The sequence below is a fragment of the Apodemus sylvaticus genome, chromosome 1, assembly GCF_947179515.1.
Source record: "Apodemus sylvaticus chromosome 1, mApoSyl1.1, whole genome shotgun sequence".
Taxonomy (NCBI): domain Eukaryota; kingdom Metazoa; phylum Chordata; class Mammalia; order Rodentia; family Muridae; genus Apodemus; species Apodemus sylvaticus.
The window spans coordinates 15311625-15334058 of NC_067472.1; the positions used below are offsets into that span (position 1 = coordinate 15311625).

General features: G+C 51.9%; 4 protein-coding genes across 14 annotated transcripts in view; 2 read left to right on the forward strand and 2 right to left on the reverse strand.

The window, feature by feature from the left end:
* The window catches only part of Mfsd13a (major facilitator superfamily domain containing 13A), a 34586-nt gene extending 25043 nt beyond the window's left edge, over positions 1 to 9543 (reverse strand). Inside the window, exon 1 of one of the 3 annotated variants that reach the window (XM_052184566.1) lies at positions 9456 to 9543. The gene's annotated coding sequence lies outside the window, so the exon portion shown is untranslated. The remainder of the gene's footprint in view (positions 1 to 9455) is intronic. The other 2 variants (XM_052184584.1, XM_052184576.1) reach the window with 2 other exon arrangements.
* C1H10orf95 (chromosome 1 C10orf95 homolog) lies at positions 1030 to 2573 on the forward strand. The gene has a single exon (XM_052184594.1). The coding sequence runs from the start codon at positions 1239 to 1241 to the stop codon at positions 1866 to 1868; it is 630 nt and encodes a 209-aa protein (XP_052040554.1). The 5' UTR covers positions 1030 to 1238; the 3' UTR covers positions 1869 to 2573.
* Positions 9544 to 11975: 2432 nt separating the features above from the next.
* Positions 11976 to 19597, forward strand: Cuedc2 (CUE domain containing 2). Of its 8 annotated transcripts, none has more exons than XM_052184642.1 (10): positions 11976 to 12044; positions 14699 to 14790; positions 17532 to 17615; positions 18128 to 18271; positions 18361 to 18422; positions 18506 to 18630; positions 18714 to 18893; positions 19025 to 19086; positions 19158 to 19218; positions 19302 to 19597. In XM_052184642.1, exons 3-10 carry the CDS (start codon positions 17542 to 17544, stop codon positions 19446 to 19448), a joined length of 855 nt encoding a protein of 284 aa, XP_052040602.1. In that variant the 5' UTR covers positions 11976 to 12044; positions 14699 to 14790; positions 17532 to 17541; the 3' UTR covers positions 19449 to 19597. The 8 variants fall into 8 exon arrangements, with proteins under 8 accessions (XP_052040602.1, XP_052040613.1, XP_052040592.1 ...); XM_052184653.1 differs by having other exon boundaries at positions 17535 to 17615; XM_052184651.1 differs by having other exon boundaries at positions 11997 to 12044; positions 14684 to 14790.
* An 89-nt stretch (positions 19598 to 19686) lies between these two features.
* On the reverse strand, positions 19687 to 22098 carry Fbxl15 (F-box and leucine rich repeat protein 15). Of its 2 annotated transcripts, XM_052184619.1 has the most exons (5): positions 21979 to 22098; positions 21743 to 21872; positions 21420 to 21573; positions 20643 to 21148; positions 19687 to 20028 (listed from the first exon to the last, which is right to left on the reverse strand). In XM_052184619.1, the coding sequence occupies exons 2-5, from the start codon at positions 21793 to 21795 to the stop codon at positions 19839 to 19841; spliced, it is 903 nt and encodes a 300-aa protein (XP_052040579.1). In that variant the 5' UTR covers positions 21796 to 21872; positions 21979 to 22098; the 3' UTR covers positions 19687 to 19838. The 2 variants fall into 2 exon arrangements, with proteins under 2 accessions (XP_052040579.1, XP_052040569.1); XM_052184609.1 differs by having other exon boundaries at positions 21743 to 22098.
* Positions 22099 to 22434: the final 336 nt, after the last annotated feature.

A 22434-nucleotide genomic window follows, 5' to 3' on the forward strand; every position in this document is an offset into this window, starting at 1 on the left:
TGACTCTGGACCTCTTTCATGTTTGAAGTCCTTATAATTACACTGGGTTCATATGTAATCCTGAACTCTTTCACGACTTAGTATTTATTTCATCATAAGTTTGCTTCCATGAATCTGTGCACTGCATATGTGTAGGAGCCCTCAGAGATCAGATCCCCTGAAAGTGGAGTTGCCGGCAGGCAGCTGAGAGTCACCATGTAGGGGCCGGGACTTGATTAGAAAGAGGTGGAAGTGTTCAGTGTTCTAGGGACTGCCACCCGTGAGCTCAGGCCATTCGCCTCTAGCTTTGGGGCCACTGTGCTTCAGTAGGACAGACTGGCTGACTCCAAGCCAGCCCAAGTTGTTTCTCTCTGCCTGGTAACAGGGAGGCGTGGCTGAGGCTGGGCATGGAAGGGGAAACCAGAACTGGAAAGCAGTGGGAAGCAGCTCCATTCTGGACTGACTGTTCTGCCTCTCCCAAAGGCTGGAGACTAATCCCACTAGGCTGAAGGAGGCAAGTGAGTGGACGGTTAAAAGGGGAGAGATAACAAGGGCTGGGGGCTCGAAAGCTTGGAGAGGAACTGTGTTGTGTCCTATAACAAAGAAAACGAAGCCAGGGTTACGTTTGGTAGAGGAGCGGTATGGTGGGTCCACGCTAAGGCATACCTTCCTCCTGAGGTACCAGCTGCCACATTTAGGGCAAGGAGAGGGGAGTTGAGGGGGTAGTAGTGACGGAAAGGCAGAGAGAGAAGAGATCAAAACAGCGAGCAAGAGAACGAGGAGGGGGCAAGCAGTCTCTTTTATAATGAATCAGGCTTACCTGGCTGTTGCCAGGTAACTGTGGGGCGGAGCCTAAAAGGAATGCTAACTGATTGTTTTTGCGACAGGGTCTCCGGTAGCCCAGGCAGTTCTCAAACAGGATTACCTGGATTTTTGTCTCTACTCTAGGAGTCCTGAGATTACAGGCAGGATCCACCATACCCGTTTATGTGGTGCTGGGATCCGAACACAGGGGTTTGTGCATGTCTTTTTGTTCTTTATTAACAGACCTACATCCCCAGCCCGGGAATATCGGATGAGGAGGTGGGGAACAGAACCCCTGACCCAGGAAAGGTTTCTCAAAGCCATCAGGCAGTCACGCAAGACCCAGGCAAGATCCGGGAGGACCAGCGACACGTGCTTGTTTAGAATTATGTATCCATACTCATCCATCGCAGGTCTGGACCCAGTAAAAATGCTCGCCCTCTGAGTTCCAGGTCATGTACTCCTACGTCTGCCTGCCGCCCGGGGAGGGTTTCTGGCCTCGGCTGCAGGCCCTCACCTACACCTACTTGCCCGCTCCTCTGCTGCTGCCACCCATCCAGACCCACAACTTTTGCAGCCGGCCGGTGGGCCCGCGCACGGCCCCGCGCGAACTCCACTGCTTCCACGGTGCGGGCGCGGCCCTGGGTTCCTCCACGCCGCCTTGGTGGGCCTTCCCGCCGCCGGGTGCCACGGCCCTCGGCTCGTCGTTCCCCGCCTCCGGCGTGTCCGCGCCATCCCGGCCTGCCCGCGACACCGCGTGGCCGGAGGGTAGCAGCCTGCAGCTGCAGCTGCGCTGGGGCCGCGTGGAGCGAGTGCGGGGGCCGCCCCTGCTGCTGCCGGACGCCGTGCGCCGCGACTTGCGGCGCGTCTATGGCACCTACCCACGCACCGACGTGCGCGTCACTCAGCGCGGTGGCCAGTTCTTGGTGCGAGCTGTGCCGCGCGTGGGTGAGCCCGAATACAAGGTGGCCAGGCGCGTGGTGCGCAGGCCGGCGAGCGGCGACGATGGGGACAGCGGGGACAGCCCGGCCTCTCCGGAGGCGGTGCAGCGTGACCGCTCCAAGAAAAAGCAAGGGCCAAAATGAGCGTCTCAGCGCGCCTGCGCATCCTGCATTTGATTTCCCTGGAGTTATTGCTGGACCGTGCACGGAGAGAAAGGTGTTCGGTCTCGAAGGTTCTGAAGTGAAAGCAGCGCCTAGGCTGCTTCTTCTCTCCCTCCTTAGCCCTCTGTGTGGGACCCATGCGCCTTTCTCTCTCCCTTGTTCCACAACACCCCTCTTCACAAAGCAGAGGGAGACACAGCAGTCCCCAGCTTGGAAAAGGAAGTAAATAAATAAGTGAAGTCCCACGGCCATTGCAAGATAAAGAAGTGGCCATTTTGCTGTCTGTGTAATGCAAGTCTTTATTCTGTGTGTAGCCTGACCCCTGGGCCTGCTCTTAAGCAACTCCACAGTACGCAGTGGACAATCTTCTAGAATTGCCTGCCTGGACTCACTATCCAAACATCATCTGAAGGCCCAGGGTAGTTCTGGAATGTAGGAAACATCGCCTATGAGCTAGGTTTAGAGCTGGTTCTGACACTTTTCTAGCTGTGTGTCCTTAGCCTCTCTGAACCCCTTAACTATCACATCTGTAAAACATGTAAAATTACGTGTTCAGAGGCATGTCATCTGTTTTTGTTCTTTTGGTTTTTCCAGACAGGATTTCTCTCTGTACCCCTGGCTGTCCTGGAACTAACTCTCTAGACCAGGCTGTCTTCGAACTTCAAGATCTACCTGCCTTTGCCTCTGGAGTGCTGGGATTAAAGGTGTGCACCACCATGAATGTCGTTCTGTTTGTTTGGTTTTTGAGCTAAGTCTTTGTAGCTTGTCTTTGGCTACTGTGTGGGTTCTTTTTCCTCCCACCCTTTTCTACTCTTTCAAGCCCCTAACATTAGGAGAGAAGAAAGGATAGAAAGGAAAGGGGCTACAACATCATTAGAATACTTCCTGTTGATTAAGGGCAAGTTTAATCTTCACTGTCAGGATATCTGATTATTTTGTCTTGTTTCTTCTTTTCCCTAGACTACTTAACAAGTCACCACCTTGCTTAGGCCCTAACTTTTATATATATATCCTCTGAAAAGTTACCAGAATTCCAAACACTACACAACTGCAGAACAATCTGCAGGTGGCAAAACCACGCCTCTGCTAGAGCACAGGGCAAATCATAGTCACCTGCTGTGGACAATCTGAACCGGCCTCATATCCCACATCTGAGATTAAGACAAAAATTCTTATAATAATTCTGTTTTTTAAAGAAACCACCAATTCCAGAATTCTCACTACAGGGCTTCTCTGTGTAGCCCTGGCTGTCCTGGAACTCTCTCCATAGAGTAGACTGGCCTCGAACTCAGTGACCCCAGCATTGCCTCCCAAGTGTTGGAATTAAAGGTGTGCACTACCATGCCTAGCCTTTATTCCCAGTTTTTGTTAAACCTTTAATTAATTAATTTTCTGATAAAGATTTTGCTATTTTACTGACTGACCTCAAACTGACTGCAATACCCCTTCCTGAGCCTGTTGTGCCAGGAAGTGTTCGTGGACCCCAAAAGACCACCAAGGGGCTGTTTCTAATGTAATAGCGTTAGGGTCTCTTTGTTACAAGGCTCTCCCCCAACCCAACCCTGACACAGCAGAACAGGAAGAGAAGGTGGAACAGCCAGGAACACTCAGCAGGACAAGGTTTTACAGGGGATGAGAGTAAGTGAGGGGGTCTCCAGCCTGGCAAGTGTCTAACTGAATGTCTATTGTAAGCTGACAGGTGGGTGTCCTGAAGCAAGACAAAAGGTCTGAAAGTGCATCTGAAATAATCAGACTAACCTTTGATTAACTGTTGCTAAGAAGTGCGTAGGGAGTACTAACCTGAGGGTTTGGGCCAAGGATGAGCCCTGGGGTCCTTCCTGGTACTTGGGTGCAGCTTGGGTTCTGCTGCAGGTCAAGGTCTCAGGCTTTTTTTTTTTTTTCAAGATGGAGGCCGGTTCCAAGATGGAGTAGATTTGCCCTCTCAAGCCTACACGGGTCATACATGGGCAGCACACCTGACTAGTCTTTTTTTCATAAATATAGCTGAAAAATTCAGTATTTCAATATAGTGTTGTTGATGGGCTTGGTAGAACATCCCTTTAATCCTAGTACACTCAGGAAGCAGAGTAAGGAGGATACTGATCTCCGTGAGTTCTAGACCAGAGCCAGACCCTATCTCAAGTGTGTGAATGTGTGTGTGACTTTACATTTTGTAATATTTTCTAATGCTTAAGTGTTGATTTAATTAGTTACTATATCCCCCTTCATCTCACCACACTCTGCATGTGTGTGCATGTTCCTCTGTGCACCGGTACACACCACCAGCATTGACCTTATTTTATGATAGATAGGTAGTAGCACATGTCTTTAATCTCAGCGCTCAGGAGGCAAAGGCAGCGGATCTCTGTGAGTTCGAGGCCAGCCTGGTCTACAGAGTGAGTTCTAGAACAAAGAAACCCTGGCTGGAAAAACAAAAACAAAAAGAATTAATGCTATTATTTTTAATTATATGTTTGTGTGTCTGTGGATTGTGTGTGCACGTGAGTGTAGATTGTAGGTACCTGAGGATACCCGAGGAGATAGCGGTATTGTTAGACCACCCTGGAGTTAGCTGTGAGCCACCTCTGGAAGAGCACTGTTCTGCACCATGAGCCATCTGTACAGGTCCTACTACTACTCAGCCCACCTTGTTTTTTGACACAAGGTTTCTCCTAGGGACCTGGGGCTTGCTGACAGGCTAGCACCAGAGGGAACTGTCTCCTTCCTCTTCCTCTTTCCACATCCAGTGGTCACAAACATGTACCATTGTGCCAGCTTTTTATGTGGGTGTTGAGATTGGAATTCAGGTCTTATTGGGACACACACACACATTAAATAAATGAATAAAAATAAGTAAAATGTCAGAAAAAAAACCCCAAAACCTGTCATAAAGCCAGGCATGCTGAGGCATACCTTTGATCCCAGATTCAGTAGGCAGAGGCAGGCAGATATCTGAGTTCAAGGCCAGCCTGGTCTAGAGAGTGAGTTCCAGGACAGCCAGGGCTACAGAGAAATCTGTCTTGAAAAAACAATAAAAAAGTAAAATGTTGGGCTGGAGAGATAGCTCAGTGGCTAAGAGCATTGTCTACTCTTCCAGAGGTCCTGAGTTCAATTCCCAGTAACCACATGGTGGTTCACAACCATTTGTCATGGGATCCAATGACCTCCTCTGGTGTGTCTAAAGACAGCTACAGTGTACTCATTATACATAAAAAATTCTTTTAAAAAATGTAATTTTTTTTAAAAGTGGAAATAATGAAAGGGATTTAGGAGAGAAAAGGGAATATATTTTTAATTTATAAAGTAAGCAGATATTTTAAAGTATTAATTAATTGATTAATTAATTAGGTAGCCCTGGATGTCCTAAAACTTGCTCTGTAGATCAGGCTGACCTCAAACTCACAGACATCTGTCTGCCTCTGTTTCCTGACTGCTATGTATCGATACAGGTTTTTTGTTTGTTTGTTTGTTTGTTTGTTTTTGGTTTTTTCAAGATAGGGTTTCTCTGTATAGCCCTGGTTGGCCTCGAACTCAGAAATCCACCTGCCTCTGCCTCCCAAGTGCTGGGATTACAGTCGTGCACCACCACGCCCAGGTTATACAGTTTTTTTGTTGTTGTTTTTTTTTTTTTTAAGAGCTATTTATTTTATTTATATGAGTGCACTGAGATAGTTTTGAAAGAAGTTTGGAAGACAAATGACTATGTACCCATGTCACAGATTTTTTTGTTTGTTTGTTTTTGTTTTTTTATATTTATTTTTATTTTTGAGACACTGGGGAAAGAACTCTGATCGTTAACTCTAAGGCAAACAATCCTACTTGATAAAAAGCCCCAGCCTCTGATTTTCTCTATTCTTACTCCATATGTATGAGGTTTTTGCCTGCATGTATGTACCCCATATGTATGCCTGGTGCCCTCCCACACCAGGAGGGCATGGAATCCTGTCTCACTAGGCATCCCTGGCCGGCCTAGAACACGCAGATGTCTGGCTCCAGAGTACTGGACTGAAGGCCTGAGTCACCACAGGGAGCTCAGATCACCCTCACAAACAAAGGAAGCTTTGAAAGAAGTGATGAGCTGAGCCGGGCAGTAGTGGTGCAAGCCATTAATCCCAGCACTTGGGAGGCAGAGGCGGGCAGATTTCTGAGTTCGAGGCCAGCCTGGTCTACAGAGTGAGTTCCAGGACAGCCAGGACAACACAGAGAAACCCTGTCTCAAAAAACCAAAAAAAAAAAAAAAAAAAAAAAAAAAAAAGTGAGTCCCACACCAACACAGCATCTGCTGCATGCTGCTCCTTCTCAGTCTACTCAATCCAGACACTTGAAGTCTTTCAACCTTCATCCTTGCTTATCTGTCCTGTTCGTAAACACCCTTCTCCGTGGCTTTCACTTAATTGCCCCTGGCTTCCCGCAGCCTACTCCTGCCTATCCTTTGCCCAGCGTGGGGAGGGCGGAAGAGCCTACTCTAGGCTTTTAGAGACAGAAGTTGCTGCTCCACAGAGCTCAGCATCTTTACCCTCCACTCCCAGCCCTCCAAGGAGCCGATTACTTCCTTGTTTGATCTCTTCTTTGAACTTAACTCTTAAAGCAGAGGACTTATAAAACACCCAGACAGCCCCAGACCTGACAGTTGTGGGTTGCCCTGGGGTTGTTTGTATTCTGATATTAATTCTGCTTCCTCAAGAGAGGCCGCCCGGAGGAGGAGTGGGTTCTATACTCAAGTGATTTCATGTGAACCAGCTCCCTATTTTAACTGGTCAGTAAAGGCTAGAGCCTGTGATTGGGCAGTAGAAGGGAAAGGTGGGGCTGAGGGCTTTAGGGGGGTGGGAGAGGGAAAGAAAGGAAGAAGGATGCAAAAGAGGAGGTTGTAGGAAGATGGAGCAGAACCCACAAGGCCTGGAGAAGCAGAAGGTAGCAAGGGACCTCAAGGCTGGCAATAGAGCAGTGCAGTGGGAAATCCGCCCAATCTGGGCGTGCAGCTTATACTGTTGAACTTATTGGGGTTGGAGATTGCCTGCAACACCTGACAGTTCCTCTGTCTTCAAGGCTCCTTGCCCCAATTCACATTCTGTTAGGACTCCAGGGTTACAAGAAGATATTCATCCAAGTTCACATAGTAGGTGGAAATGCAGAACTTGCAGCTCCCAGGAGGCCCTGAGGAGAAAAGGCCTGATCCTCAGACCTGCATCTCCTGCCCTTTCAAGATTTGGGTCTGGAGCCCATCATGTCGGAAGGCCTGGCAGATAAATTTCAAGTCCCACTTCACTTGGCCACTGTTCTTATCATCAATGGACTCCATTCTACTTAAAAACAAACCCAACAAGGCTCTAGCAAGATGGTTCAGCCAGTAAAGGTGCTTGAGGCCCAGCTTGATGACCTGAGTTCAGTCCCTGGGACCTACATGATAGGAGAGAACCAATTCCCCCAAGTTGTCTTCTGACTCCACAGCATAGCATTCTGTAGCATGCATGCACTACCCCCTGCCCCCTCTGAGGAAATATATTTTCCAAGGAATAGAATAATAACCATAGTCTCCCATGTATCCTGGGGGCTCCCTATGTGCTGCGTACTACACCAGATCCCTGTGCAGCAGTTACCAACTCGCTAAAGGGTATGCTCACAAAACTCCAATGTGGATATAATTATTATTCCCACTTACACAGGAAAGTGAGTCTGACACAGTCCTATATGAATCCAACAACTCATCCGAGGTCACACAATGAGAATGTAATCTGATTGATTTTAATCTCGAGATCAAACTTCCTCTTCCTACATGAGACACACGCAACAAAATGCAAGGGATGATTATTGAGGAACTATCCTGTGCAGAACACTGGGTTATACTACCAGGGTAAAGGGTTTATGATCTACCCCATTGGGGAGCAACACGGGGGGAGTCCAGGCACTGTTGGGAAGCCGAAGGAAGCGTCAAAGGACAGACAGGACTGTGAGGAATGGAGATGGGGATGAGGTAATCCAAGAGCCGAGCAGGAGGCAGCAGGAGTGAAAGCAGGCTGGGGAGGAAGCAGCAGTTATCACCACTGAGACAGCAGTGAAGATCGGCAGCCCGGAGAGCTAAGTGGACTGGACATCATCCTGGAGAACTGACAACAAACAGATCCAGGACAGATAGAGCGGACCATGTCTGTAAACGCTTGGGAGGTAGAGGCAGGAAGAGCAGGAGTTCCAGGTTATTCTTGGTTAGATAGGTATCCTGGGTTATGTAGGTATCCTGGGTTTTATGGGTATTCTGAGTTATGTGGGAATCCTGTCTCAGAGGAGCCCCCATCCTATTCCCCACAGAAGGATAGATTTGGTTGGGAAGCCATGGAAGTCTTTGAGTCAGTGTTATTAATGTTTGGAGCCTGGAGGTTAATTAATGCCTTTAATGCCAGCACTTGGGAGGCAGAGGAAGGTGAATCTACAGAGGAAGCCACTCCACAAAGCAAGTCCCAGGCCAGCCAGAGCTACACAGAGAAACCTCATCTCAAAAAAATAAATAAATAAGCAAACAAACAAAAGGTTCAGCCAAGGAGCCTCTAGGAGTGCCCGCTGGGCAGCTGTGAGTGAGAGCACTGTTTCCTATAGCCTTGGTTGATGGGATAGCACAGCCGGGCACCAGAACTGAGTCCCTAGGGCGTCTGCTAGAGCTCACAGCCTATGGAATTCAGTTCTCAGAGCCAAGTGGCCAAAGTTCTCTGTCTGGAGGCTGCCTGCCCCGCAGAGCTCTCTTCTGTGGATTGTTCTTCCATTTATTTAGTGTGTGTGTGTGTGTGTGTGTGTGTGTATGTGAGAGAGAGAGAGAGAGAGAGAGAGAGAGAGAGAGAGAGAAGAGAGAGAGAGAGAGAGCCTGCCTCTGTATGCCTGTGTGTTTGGCATAAATACACACACACAGGACATGTGAGGTCAGTTTTTTCATTATACCATGTGGGCTTAGGGGTGTCAGGTTTTGTGGTAAGCACCTTGAGCCCTCTCATTGATCCCCCTTCTGTAAATGCCCCCCAAATCCCAACATGGACAAACTGGGATTCAGGATATAGCCTGGGATCTCAGAATTCGGCCCACTCCCTCAGTGGTGGGACGCTAAGCTTGGAACTGAAAAAAATGGGATCCTCTATCTAGAGAAATGGACAAGAACTGGGGGGAACCAGAGCACGAGGGGAGGGGCTCATAGGATGGCAGGGCTGGGCGTTGTTGTGGCTCATTATTGCCTGCCCAGATGTGTTCTTGGTGGGCCAGGTATAGGGGCTAGAGGGGTGTGGGGCTGGGGGAAAAGCCAACATTTGCTCCTGATGATGACGTGTATCTGCAGTTGGAGGAGCTTCCTCAGGTCTCCAAGACAGCAGCTCAGGAGTGTCAGCCCCTGGAAAATCTCCTGATTGGCCTGAGATCTTGAGGGTTTGGGATTGCTGAATGAAGGAAGAAGGTTTCCCTGAAAGGCACTTCCATTTCCTGGAGCATTAAAGTGACTGTGTACTGTCCTCACATGTCCCTAGAGACAGACAGCAAAAGCAGCCAACTCAGGAGTCACCCTCCCTAGCTGAACCCCAGGAAAAGAGCAGTACTTACCCACAAAGCCTCCTCTCTGGCGTCCCTAGGGCTGGATCTGCAATAAGCAACTTGGTGGAGCCTTAAATAGGCCCCCATGCTGCCCCAGCAGAGCCCCGCCCACCCATGCAGGCTCTTCTGAGAAAGGAGGAAGGTGTGGGAGGGCCGGGCATGCAGCCTGCTGCCCAGAGAGCCCTTTCTGACCTCAAGCCAGAGCTGGGGACACCCCCACACACCCATTCTTCCAAGTGTCTCCTTCCTGATTTCCGTGCCTGATGAGTCCACCCCGCCCATCCCCCCAAGATCAGCCCCCTGGATCTTTCATTGTTTCTAATGCCAGGAACCGCTTGCTTTGATGCTGAACTCAACCCCAATTCCAGGTTCTGAGACGGGGTCTGGGGAATTACAAGCCAGAGCATTTACAGCATAGGCTCCAAGGAGACTTTTTCTGTCAGTCGGCAATACCCTGAAGCCTACAAAAGTTACTGAAGGGACTAGGAGAGAGGGGACGAGCTCTGCAGGCCTCCCCGCCATCCTGTGCCAGGGCCTCAAGCAGTTGGCTCTCACCTTGGGGGAAGGAGAAAGTAAGATTTAGGGGACAGAAAACCAGGAACTATGGGCAAGACCACATTAGCTGTGAATCTAGCAGATGTCCTTCTGTGGGTTGCAACCCCTTGGGGATCAAAGGATCCTTGGGGATCACTGGGGTCACCTAAGACCATCAGAAAACACAGACGTTTACATTCCGATTCATAACAATTAAAAACTACAGTTATGAAATAGCAATGAAAATAATTTTATGGCTGGGGGAGTCAACCCCCCCACACACACACACACATACACACAACACAAGGAACTGTATCAAAGGGTCTCACTCAGCCTTTGGAAGGTTGAGAACCACTGTTGTAGAGATTCACGGAAATGCCACCTGAATTTTCTGTCTGTAGCAGTCCCTTGCCTCTGCCCACCTTCTGTTCTGGGGCCCCAGAGCCTGCCCCCCATCTGCCCAGAGTTAGATCTCCCCAGCGTCTGGGTTAGAAATAGAGGGGCTCCCCCTAGAAATCTTTGGCCTCATTCTTCCCTGAGAGTTCGGGATTATCTATCTGGCTACACCCAGTAGCAAACCACGCAAGAATGGGAGACTGGGAAAGCAAGGCGCAGCCTTGGGATGGCTGCAGGGTGCCGGGGTCAGAACAAGAGACAGCGCTGGCTGAAGAAACCTGTAGGTTCCAGGAACAGGAGGGGGTGGGGGGGGGCGAGGACGGAACAGTCATCTGTATTGTGCAACGGGTAAAGGGGAGGAGAAAAGGGGACCCAGAGGGAGAGCAGGCAGGGGCCTGGGGCTTATGGGGAGACCATTGGTCCCTTCCCAGAGGCCTGCTTGGCCAGAGTTCAAAGTGGCTGTCACCCACCTCTTATTAACCCAAGCCGCGCCAGTCTGGCAGCAACAGTGCTTTTATGGGACAAGCCAAGCCTGTCCCTCCCTCCTGCTCCCTTCTCCCCAGCAGCCAACCACCCTTTTGGGGAGGAGGGAGCCAGCGGTGAGGGACACAGGGGAAGAGAGAGCAGAAATCTCTTTTCTCTATATCTTGAAACTGCTTCAGTCCCTAGGGGTTGGGGGTTGGGGGTTGGGGGGCCTTTCCCCCTGGGACTGAGTTTCAAGAAGCTAACTGCAACAGCTCCTGGGTCCCTGGCGCTGAAAGAGGGGGCTCCTCCTTATAGACTAGAGTTGGCTGGTGGACTATTTAAGGGGATTCTTGGCACCCATTTTAGTTCAAAAGAAGTCATGCCTCTGGGCTTCCCCACTGGCAGCATGAGGAAGCCGAGGCAGCAGGAAGAGAAAGCAGAAGCTGAGGCCCTACCGGTCCTGGTGTATAGCTAGCTGCCCTGTCTCGGCTAGATGGTTAGCCCTGCCAGCGTGGGCACTGGGGCTTGAGGGGGTCTGCAGGCTGTCTTGGACCCGGGTTCAGTTCTATCTTCAAGCATTTAATGTTCATCACCTTCCAAAGACCCTGCAATCCTGGGAAGACTTCAGTAAGGGACAAAGGGGACACATAAGGTCCTGGAAGTCAGACCCCAAGAGCTGACTGGCAGGGCTTGAAGTCAGATTGAACACATACATGCTGGAACATGGGGGAGATCATTAGATCTTGCAACAGAAGACACTACATCCAGTCGGTGGGCCACAGAGATTGAAGAAGGACCGGAAAGACAAGGAAGGGGAAAGGGAAATCTGTAAGATTCCAGGTGGGGGTTCTGGGGAGGAAATAAGGCGGGCAGGGAGATCCTGGGATCTTTCAGGAATAAATGCCGAGGTTTGGGACCTCTAGCGGACAAAAAGGGAACAAACCAGTCAAGCCTCTCTACCCAAAACAAAAATGGCCGCCGGAGGATCCCGTCCAAAAACGCAAGCACATTTGAAAATGAGGAAAGTGGCCCCGCCCTTGTATGGGCAAAGCGCCCTTCTCAGAAATGGCCACCATGGCATCCTCCAGAAGGGAACTGCTCTGGGCCCCGCCTTTGATCTCGTTGGTGGGGCTGGGGGGGGGGGGGGGATAAGAACTGCACCGCGCGGGACAAGTCGCCGGCGGCGCCTGACGGACGGAGCAGGTGATTTCCCCTCCAGCCTTAGGAGAGTCGCAGAGAGAATTGACACAGGGTACCCTTCCTTCCTGGCGTTCCCCTACGGTACCCCCCTACTCCCCCGGGGTGTCGGCCGGACCCCTTTCTCTAATTGTCTCCGTGGCCCGTGTGGAGGAAAGTCTAGCTCGGGCAGGCCTATCGTCATGTGACTCACCCTCTCCCGAGGCGGCTGCTGCACCCGTGTCCTCAGGCTTGAGTGCCCTGCTAACGGTTATAAAAGCTCTTGCTTCAAGGGTCGGCCATCAAGGGGATCCCACTTCCTGTGCTTCACCTCCCGGGGTTTGTGCACCGGCATGACTTTGGATGGTGGAATCCCTTGTTCCCCACAAAGTCCTTGGTGCCTCTAAGACCTGAGATGGTAGGGCTTCATTACGCTTCACGAGTTTTTATTAAAAGGCACGAAGTAGTAGTGAAGCCCTGTGGGCTAAGGACCCCTTGCTACCCCCTAACTCCCCAGGACTCCTTCTCACACTGCTTCCCAGGAATTCTCCAGCCACGTGGCCTGCGCTCAGTTGCTACTTAGTGCCTCTCAACTCCAAGGGAGCTGCGTGACACTACTTACCCACTCTCAGTTGCCCAGAGGAGCCCTCAGGTCCTGTGCCCTCTGATAGCGTGTCTGAAGGGTGTAGTCTGGGCCAGTGAAGATGGGGGGCTGAGTTGGAATCGTGTTTGTAGAGGCAGGGGGAAAGATGTTTTGAACAGGGAGATGGGATGGACAAGCAAAGATTCTGTTGTAGGCGAGACTGGTGGCCAGGCAGGAGAGGCCACACCACAGCATCGTGAGAGGTGGTAAAGTAATTAACAGAGACTTCTGATGTCAGGCTTTCCCTGTGCGAGTCTGTGAATTAACCTACCCCGTGACCGGGAAAGTTTCTCAAATTTCCAGAGCCTTCATTTCCTTTCAGGTAACAGGCATAATAGAATTATCCAAGAAATTATTTTATTAAGAAAGTTAGTGCAATGCTTTATATGCAGTCAGTAGACACTGCTTTTTACCATCACCAGAGATGTTTTTTCCTAATGTTTTTAAGATTCATTTAATCATATTATATGTATATGTATTATTCTTTTGCTTGCATGTGTGTCTGTGTACCGCATGCATGCCTGGCACCCTTGGAGCTCAAAGAGAGTGTTGTACCCCCACGACTGGAGTTCTGGGTAGTTGTGAGTGCTGGGAATCCAACTTAGGTCTAACGCAGGAACAAGTGCTCTTAACTGTTGATCTGTTTCTGCAGCCCATACCAGAGGTCTTTTAGCAGGAGTGACACGGTGGTTGTCCCATTTCAAGGGTACCACCAATCAGTGATCTCTGATCGGGGCTCTCAAGAAGTAATGGGATTCCGTCGGCTATTCTCTGGAATTTGAAAAGTCCCATGGAAATTCTGATTTTACTCCAGACCAAAAACCAAGATGCCCAGATTGACTCAGGAAGCCAATTTAGTAATTCAAGTCTTCCCCAGCTCAGGGGAGACACATCTTAGGAGGTGCTCTCAGGCAGGAAGGACATGTTGGGGAGGCTGGGAGGCAGGAGAAGGATGGAAGAGAGATGAGGCAAATGTTAAAATCTGGGCCACGTTTGATCAGCCCAAGAACAAGGAGAGGTGATGATGCCTCCTTAGCAGCCCCTGACCCTCGGGGGGAGAGGCTTTCCCTTTGAAGACGGTGAGGAGATCCCCAGTAACAACTTTGCAGCCCTTTGGTTAGAAATTTGGAGACATCACATATATCCCTGAAGCTTCCCCAGAACCTGGGTTTTCATAGGCAGCCAAGTTTTTTTCCCCTGCAGAGGTTGCCAGGCTGCTGTCAACAGTCAGGTGTGAAGGTGGGGTGGGTTTCTGGACTTGCATGATGGGGTTACAATGCCTGGGCTAATGTGTTCTGCCCCTGCACAGGCCCACTGCTATGGTCATCTCCTTACTAGAGCTCAAAGTGCCTTGTTCTGTCACAGCTACATCGCTGAGGGGATCAGATTCTATGGGAATCTTGCTATCCCTCATCCTCAGAGTTAACTTGGCACTGGAGAATTGCTGGGGACCCAGCTGAGGGCCTCACACGAGCAGGTGTTTTACCGTGAGCTGCATCCCCTGAACTTACGTCTAACTGGACAGTTCACTCAGGTGGCTCGCCACTCTGGTAAACTCAGTGGGCTTCACTCATCAGCTGTGCAGATGGGAGTCACTGATATTTGAGTGCCTAGTTCCCAAGGATGTTGAGGGTATGTTGGTGAATAAGCTAGGGTTGGAGCAAGGTGCAAGGGGAGGAGAGAAACAGGAGCGTCATCTTTGACTTCATGAAACAACTGGAAGAAACATTAAACATGGTCCGAACAATTCATTAACTATAGCTGAGAAAAGCCCCGGTAAGTAAGGAAAAACCCACTCTGTCCGGACAGTGTTAGGCAGTGGTGAGTAGACGCACTCTAAAAGTGTGCCCCTGAATGTTGACAAACTGAAAGCAAGCCAGGACGGGGATGAGGCTGGAGAACTGGGGAAGAATGGGTCGGGGGGGAAAAGGCCCTACTCAGAGGCCACAGGAAGATTCTAGACTTTCTGAAAACATCATAGAAAGTCATTGTTAAGTTTAATATTAATTAATTTATGAGACAGGGTCTTACTTTGTAGCCCTGACTGGCCTGGAACTCACTACGTAGACCAGGATGGCCTCCACTTACAGAGATCCACCTGCTTTTGTGTGCTGAGTGCTGGGATTAAAGGTATGTACCACCACATGACCATTTTTAAAAGCTTTATTGCATTGAGGTAGGACAAAAAGGGAGTCAGACCCTATTGGGCGCCTCCTGGTGTGGATGCTGGCATACAAACTCTGGTACTCTGATACAGCCGTAAGTACCCTTCACACTAAGTCATCTCTCCAGCTCCAACCAATGGACTTTAAGTAGATCATACAGCTATGGTGTGAAGACGTTATTGGGAAAGAGATGGAAGACAGGAAGACAGGAATGTGAAGGTCAGCTAAAAAAGCCAATGGAATGTTCTAGTTTTGACAAGAAAGAGATGCTGCCTCAAACAGGGCAGTGGTGGTGCACACCTTTAATCCCAGCACTTGGGAGGCAGAGATAGGTAGATCTCTGAGTTCTGAGTTCCAAAACAAAAAACAAAAGGAGATTCTGTCTCAACAAACAAAAAACAAGACTTATGCCTTTAATCACAACATTTGGGAGGCAGAGGCAGGAGGATCTCTGAGTTCAAGATCATCCTGGTCTGCATGAGGGTTCCAGGACAGCCAGTACTATGTAGAGGCCTTGTCTTAAACGAACAAAAAAAGGTAGGGAAGTGCTTGAAGCACACAACCTATTGTCACCTCTGACCTCCATGTACATACACCCCATTAGCAAGTCACCCACGCATGGCACAGTACACCACACTACACTACACTCTACATATATACAAAGTAGGTGTGTTAAAGACTAGTCAGGATTTGGTCAGTAATTGGTTGGTGGGAAGCAAGGGTCTGGTGGCGTCACAGTTAATTCCTAGCCATGTAGCTGGAATAGCTCTGAGTCTGGATCTGCATTTAGGGAGGATGGCCCTTCCGGACATGCAAAGTGCGAGATGCCTGTAAGCTCTCCATGTAGTGGTGTCAGTGAAGTATGGGGACGAGACGCTCACAGACTGAACTACCGGACTGAGCATTTGGGAGTTGGTGACATACAGTTGTGTGTAGGATGGGCCCCGATGAGCCAATGCTGAGAGAGCAGCAGGGTAAGGAAGGTCTTGAGTCAGAGGACAGCAGAGAAGGGGACAGAAGCAGGGATCCAGGAAGGAAATCCCTGCGTGTGTGTGGGGGGGGGGGGCACCGGAGGCTGTGATCTTAGGAGACCTAGGGGATATTGCTGTAAGGACAAATGTTGAGTAAAACTGTACATAAGGTGTTCTATGGTTCCACCTCAGTAGGCCAAAACCTGAAAATAACTAGTAACCGTAGCCTGAGAAATGCTGGCAGAGATGGAAGAGCGAAAGCTGTGCTGAGGGAGAAGTTAGCAGGAGGGAAGAGAGGGTGCAGTCAGTAGGACTTGGTTTGATCATTTGGGCCCTGGGAGGGAGGGGTGAGAAAGGACAGGATCAAGGGTACCCCGGCCATGTGTGGTAGCTGAGTGAGTGGTATGTGTTGGCTTGGGGACCTGTGGAGACGAGTTTGGGGGAGGTGGATGCTGAGGCCACGCTAGAGCTTTCCAAATGCGAGGCCTGGCTGACATCCGGTTCTCTGAGCCTCGAGCCATTCCTACCATCTGTGCATTCCTGACTCCCATATAGAGTTTGGGGGAGTCAAGAGCATGGAAATGGAGGCTGGAGATCTGGCTTGGCAGTTAGGAGCACTTGCTGCTTTTGCAAAGGACACCAGGGTTCAGTTCCCACCACCCACACGGTGGCTTACAACCTTTTGAAACTTCAGTTCTAAGAGATCTGGCATCCTCCTCTGACCTCCAGGAGCACTGGGCATATACCTTTGTGCCCATACATACACGTAGGCAGACACTCATACACAGAAAATAAAAATAAATCCTGGGGCTGGAGAGATGACTCAGAAGTTAAGAGCAATGACTGCTCTTCCAGGGGGTCCTGAGTTCAAATCCCAGCAACCACTTAGTGGCTCACAACCATCTGTAATAGGATCTGATGCCCTCTTCTGGTGTGTCTGAAGACAGCAACAGTGTACTCACATATATAAAAATAAATAAATCTTTAAAATAAACAAGTCTTTTTTAAAAGCATGGAGATGAATCAAGCCAGCAAGTATTTACCTAGCACTTGCTGAATGTAGACATTTTTGTGGCGCTAAGACCCACCAATGAGTAAGACACCCAGTTAGTGCAAGGAGCAGCAAAGGCATGGGAGTTGGAGTGAGGAGGGAGTGTGAGATTGAAGTGGGCATGGACCAGACCTTGTGTACTCTATAGACTGGAAGATGACAAAGGTCTCTCCTGGCCCAGACTGTTGGAAAGGCAGGGACTTGGCAAGAGAGAGTCCATGTAGGACTTCTCCTTTATATAAGCTCCTGAGCAAAAAAAAAGTCCCTTTGTGCAAAGAGTGGGTGGCCTGTCCTGGATGGGGGGAGGGCTGTACTTGGTCTTGAGACCTCCTTCTTTATGGGGCTGGACAATGGGGCCCCTTGTGATTAGAGTTGGGGGCCAAGTAGCCCCTTCAGTGATGAGATTCCTTAGCCAGGAAGCATGTGACCCCACGACCCCAGCTTCTCGCCACAGGAGATGGGGAGGGGCTCAACTCCCTTTGGACGCGTTCTAGAGGCAGTGTTGGAGCCTGTCTGGGGCTGAAGGAGGTAGAAGTGGTCACAGGAGTGGCTCTGCTTGCAGGGGCTGGGAGGGCAGCATCAACGCAGGTTCAGCCTCAGAAGGGAGAGCAGGGGCTGCTGCCTCGTGGCCCAGTGGGTGGAGGCAGGCCAGAGCCTTGGCAGTTCTGTTTTGTGTATCTTCAGAAGACACAGCATGGCGTTGGAGAGGATCGTCAGTTCAGCCCTCCTTGCCTTCGTTCAGACACACCTTCCAGAGGCAGACCTCAGGTAAGGGCAGCTCCTTCTGAAGGAGCAGAGGAGTTCAGAGAGGGTGTTCAGACGATACTGTGTGCGCTAGCCAGTGAACAGGTCATTAGAAACTCTTCCGCCCTGTTCTGAGGTGGAAACTGAACCCCAGTCTTCTGCAAGAACAGTGAGCACACTTAACCACCCGGCCATCGTGCTAAGCCCTGTTTTTGTTTTCAATATTAATGTTTCTCTGTGCAGGGGTGGGGGATGGGCAGCTACTTCACATGGGCGCTGGAATTAAACTTGGGTCTTCTGAAGAACAGTCAGTGCTCTTAACTCCTGTGCCATCTCCAGCCCTGGGGAGTTGATGTGATTTGTGGAGATGCTCTTCTCTCTCATATTGTCTCTATCACCTACACTGACTGACTGAGAGCTAAGCTGAAGGACTTGGGAGGAGGCAGGCCTCAAGGACTGAGGCGTGAAGTCTTAGACTAGGTGGGGCTGCTGCACACATCCAGTGTCCTGCCCTGTGGACTTGCTCTTTCCTACAGTGGCTTGGATGAGGTCATCTTTTCCTACGTGCTTGGGGTCCTGGAGGACCTCGGCCCCTCGGGGCCATCAGAGGAGAACTTTGATATGGAGGCCTTCATTGAGATGATGGAGGCTTATGTGCCTGGCTTTGCCCACATCCCCAGGTAAGGCTTGCCTGGGGCAAAAAGGAGGAGGGGGCTGGCTGGCTGGGGCTGGGGCAAGAGTGGCCCCCTCACCGCCTCTGCCCTTTCAGGAGTATAGTCGGAGACATGATACAGAAGCTCTCGGTGCAGCTGAGCGGTGCTAGGAACAAAGGTGAGTTTGGGGACCTGGTATTGGGAGGATGCACACCCCGGCCCAAGCCCTGCCAAACCCGATTCCCTCTCTGCCTCTTGAAGAGAACCTGCACCCACAGAGCTCCTGTGTCCAAGGTCAGGTGCCCATTTTTCCAGAGACCCCGAGGCAACCTGAAAAACTCAAAGAAGAGAGCAGGCCTCCTGCTGCTACAGGGCCCCCCGATGAGGTACAGCTGAAGGACCCACCCACGAAGGACCCCGGGGTGGGCAAGGAAGGCGCGGAGCCTACTGTTAACATCTGTGCCCACAGGCAGCTGCTGCTCAGGAAGACCGTCCAGGAGTAGATGTGCTCTTGGAGATATTCCCTACCTGTTCTATGGAGCAGGCCCAGTGGGTGCTGGCCAAGGCTCGGGGGGACTTGGAAGAAGCCGTGCAGATGCTGGTAGAGGGCAAGGAAGAGGGGCCTCCAGGCTGGGACGGGCCGAGTCAGGTACCTTCAGCCTCTGGCCCACCCCAGTAACATCAGCCCTATTAGGCCTTCTCGCTAAGCACATCCTGCCTACCCTCATGTCCTCCCCCGTTGTTACCACTGGGCCTAGAATAGGTCTCCTGTATCTGCAGGACTTGCCCAGGCGCCTCAGAGGCCCCCAGAAGGATGACTTGAAGTCATTCATCCTTCAGAAGTAAGTCTGGGCTGGGCCGGGCCGCGGAGGGTCTCCCAGGTGGCTGGAGCTTCATCCAGCCCCTTTGGCAGGTACATGATGGTGGACAGGGCAGAGGACCAGAAGACTCACCGACCTATGGCTCCCAAGGAGGTAAGAGAGGCTTGCAGCTGGCGATGTGGAGTGAGCGGTACCAACCCCTGGTTTTAGTCATTCATTGCCTGATTGCCTGACAGGCCCCCAAGAAGCTGATCCGATACATTGACAACCAAGTAGTGAGCACCAAAGGAGAGCGATTCAAAGATGTACGGAACCCTGAGGCTGAAGAGATGAAGGCCACGTACATCAACCTCAAGCCAGCCAGAAAGTACCGCTTCCACTGAGGCAGTGGCTGGATGCGGCTGAGCACTGCGGATCCCAGAGGGATGCAGAAACCCTCCCGTCCGCCCCGCCCCTTCCATGCCCTTGCTCTAGTGTTCTATTGTTCCTTGGAGCTTCTTTCGAGAGCACAGTAAAGGTGGTCCAAGGAAGATGTATGCTCCGAATAGTCATTTCTGCCCCAGGAAAATACTGTCTGTGTGACCTGGTCCCAGCGTCACATCCCCTATGCACCAGGCAGGAAGGGGTAAAAAGCTCTTTATTTGGACTTCCAGGGTGGGACTGGGCATATCACAGGCCCCTCAACCACAGGCCCCACAGTTCAGTTTCCCCGTGGCTCAGTGTCAAGCCCCAGCTACACAGTCCAGCTGTGCACCCACCCCAAGGAAAGTCAGTCAGACCTGTAGGTTGACAAAGGGAGCGAAGCCGGCCATGTCCTGGAGTAGCACCAGCGCCTGGTGCAGCGGGGGCTCCACGTCGATGTCCACACCGCGCTTCCGCAAGCGGCTCAGGCTGGGCTCCGCCACATGGTGGCAGTGCCGCACCCGCAGAGAGCGCAGCGCCGGGCAGTACTCGGCCAGAGTCCTGCGGGAGGAGCAGGGTGATGATGCTAGGTGCTGAGGGCCTTTCCCGCTCGCTCTGTAGGGCCAGCCCACTCAACCTGCAGCTGGCTCCAGCAAATCCTAGGTTTCCCTCCAGCTCAGGGTCTGCTCTTTTTTTACTGTACCTAAGGGAAGGGGCCAGGATGGAATTACAGACTCCAGGCTCATTTGGGGCTTCTGGCTTAGAAAGTACGAACCCGTAGTTCTTTCCAGTGTTTCAGGATTACCCGCCTTGTTGCAGAAATGCCAGAAATAGACACTGTGACATCTCTCAGTGTGTCAATCTTGGCTTAGAAGGTTTTGTGTTTTGTTTTGTTTTTTCCTTTTGTTTTGTTTTTTCAAGACGGGATTTCTCTTGAAAGTGGCTGTCCTGGAACTCACTCTGTAGACCAGGCTGGCCTCGAACACAGAAATCCGCTTGCCTCTGCCTCCCAAGTGCTGGGATTAAAGGCATGTGCCACCACTGCCCAGCTTGTTTTGTTTTTAATTGTACACTTTCTAGCCTTAAAAAATTCCAGGTCTTTCTGATGGGTCTTTGGCAAGTACAACCCTCCTCCCTATCCCCAAAGTGACTGCCCACTTCCTACCGTACCGCACCTGACACCGTCGCTTCCGACTCGAAGGCAGCCGGTGAGGTCTAGATGCTCGAGTTGCGGGCAGTTTCGAGCCAACTCTTGGACCGCAGTGTCCCCCACATTGGCGTTGACTGCTAACGAGAGGCTGCGGAGGCCTGCCCCGCGTCTCTGCGCCAGGTACACGATGGCTTCATCCTTGAGTTGGCGACAGGCGGTGAGGTCCAGCTCCTCCAGAGCGGGGCAGCGGTCAGCGAGGCCACGCAGTGCCAGCCCGTCCACCCAGTCACAGTGAGCGAGCGAAAGGCGCTGCAGACGCGGGCAGCCCTCGGCCAGCGCCCCGAGCGCCCGGCGACTCAGTTGGCCGCAGCCGGCCAGTGCTACACTCCGTAGCTGTGGATTCCGTGCCAGCACCGGCACCAGGTCCTCGTCCGACAGCCATTCGTGACACGGAGCCAGCGCCAGCTCCTGCAGCCCCTCAGCATCCCGCAGGAGCCGCACTAGTGCCGCCCGTGGAATCTGTGGACCCACCTGCGGGCGGGAGGCACGGAGACTCAGGCTGTCCCCGGAGCCGGCCACTGCCCGGCAGCCGCCTAACTTGGGGACTTTGCCACCTGCCCTCCCTGGAGAGACACCAAGCTCCCTCCGAGTCGCCGCCCAGTACTCGCCCTTTGGAGTTCTCCACGTCGCCCCCCGGGGTCGGGAAGGGCTCACGGCGCAGCCGGGGCCGGCCTGGAGGCGGGGCGACGGTGGTACCCACGCGGGGACGGGGCGGGGGGCGGGGCTCCGGGTCCCGGCTCACCTGAGCGGCGTCGAAGCGGCGCAGCCTCGCAAGGTGCAGCTGAACTAGTGCCCGGAAGGCGCGACTGACGCGCTGCAGCCGGAGCAGCTGGCGCAGCGGGACCCAGTTCAGGACGTGCGGGAGCAGCACGTCTTCCCAGGGCAGGTCCAGGAGCCTGAGGGGAAAGCCGCGTTGACGTCCCCGGGCCGCTGTTACGTGCGAGTCCTTCTGTTACACCCCAGAGTCCCGGCTGGCAAGAGGGATCCGCGTCCGGCCGGGACTCAGCTGCCTTCCCGCGGGTCTCTTTTTTCCCCCCCTCCCTAGGCCCCTCCAGTGCTCGGTACCTGACAGCTCCTGGTTCTTGCTCCCCGCCGGACTGCTCCTTTGGTGGCTCCATCGTTGTCTACTGCGCGTGCGCAGTAAGCTCTGCTAGCTTTGGCCTTGAAGCGGCTGCGGCGAACCCGCCTCCTTGGTCTGAAGAGACAGACCGATTTAATCGAGCGCGGTCTCACTGAGAATCCTTATCGGGAAGCTTTTCGGATGGACCCCGAAACTGAGGCAGAACAGACCAGTGATGTACCATTAGATGTCTTCTCAGCTACAGGGCTTGAAGCCCGAGGCTGGAGTAGCGGCGAGCGAAGACTGCTTTCGGTCTTCGTTGCGGGCCAGTAGCCGCCTCTGAGTGGTGATGGGAGGAGCAGACAAGGCCAAAGGCAGAAGGGGCGGAGCCAGGACTCCTAGGTTACCGAGTGCCTCCTTCTGTCCTCTGGTCGCGTCTAAGCGACTTTGGAAAAAGAAAAGGGGGAGAGACTGCCCAGACTATAACTGTAACTGTAGTAGGTGCTCAATAAGCAGTTGCCAAAAGACTGGATTAAATGGGCGGCGCTAGGGCGTTTATTATCAAGCAAACTCGTTTAAACCTGCCATTCCTTGTGAATTGTGAAGTGCACAATCCTGACTTCCATCTCTTTCCGCTTCAGGGCAGCGTAGGCCGGCTCTTTGCCTAAAGGACTAGATAGGACCAGCCAGGTCGGCT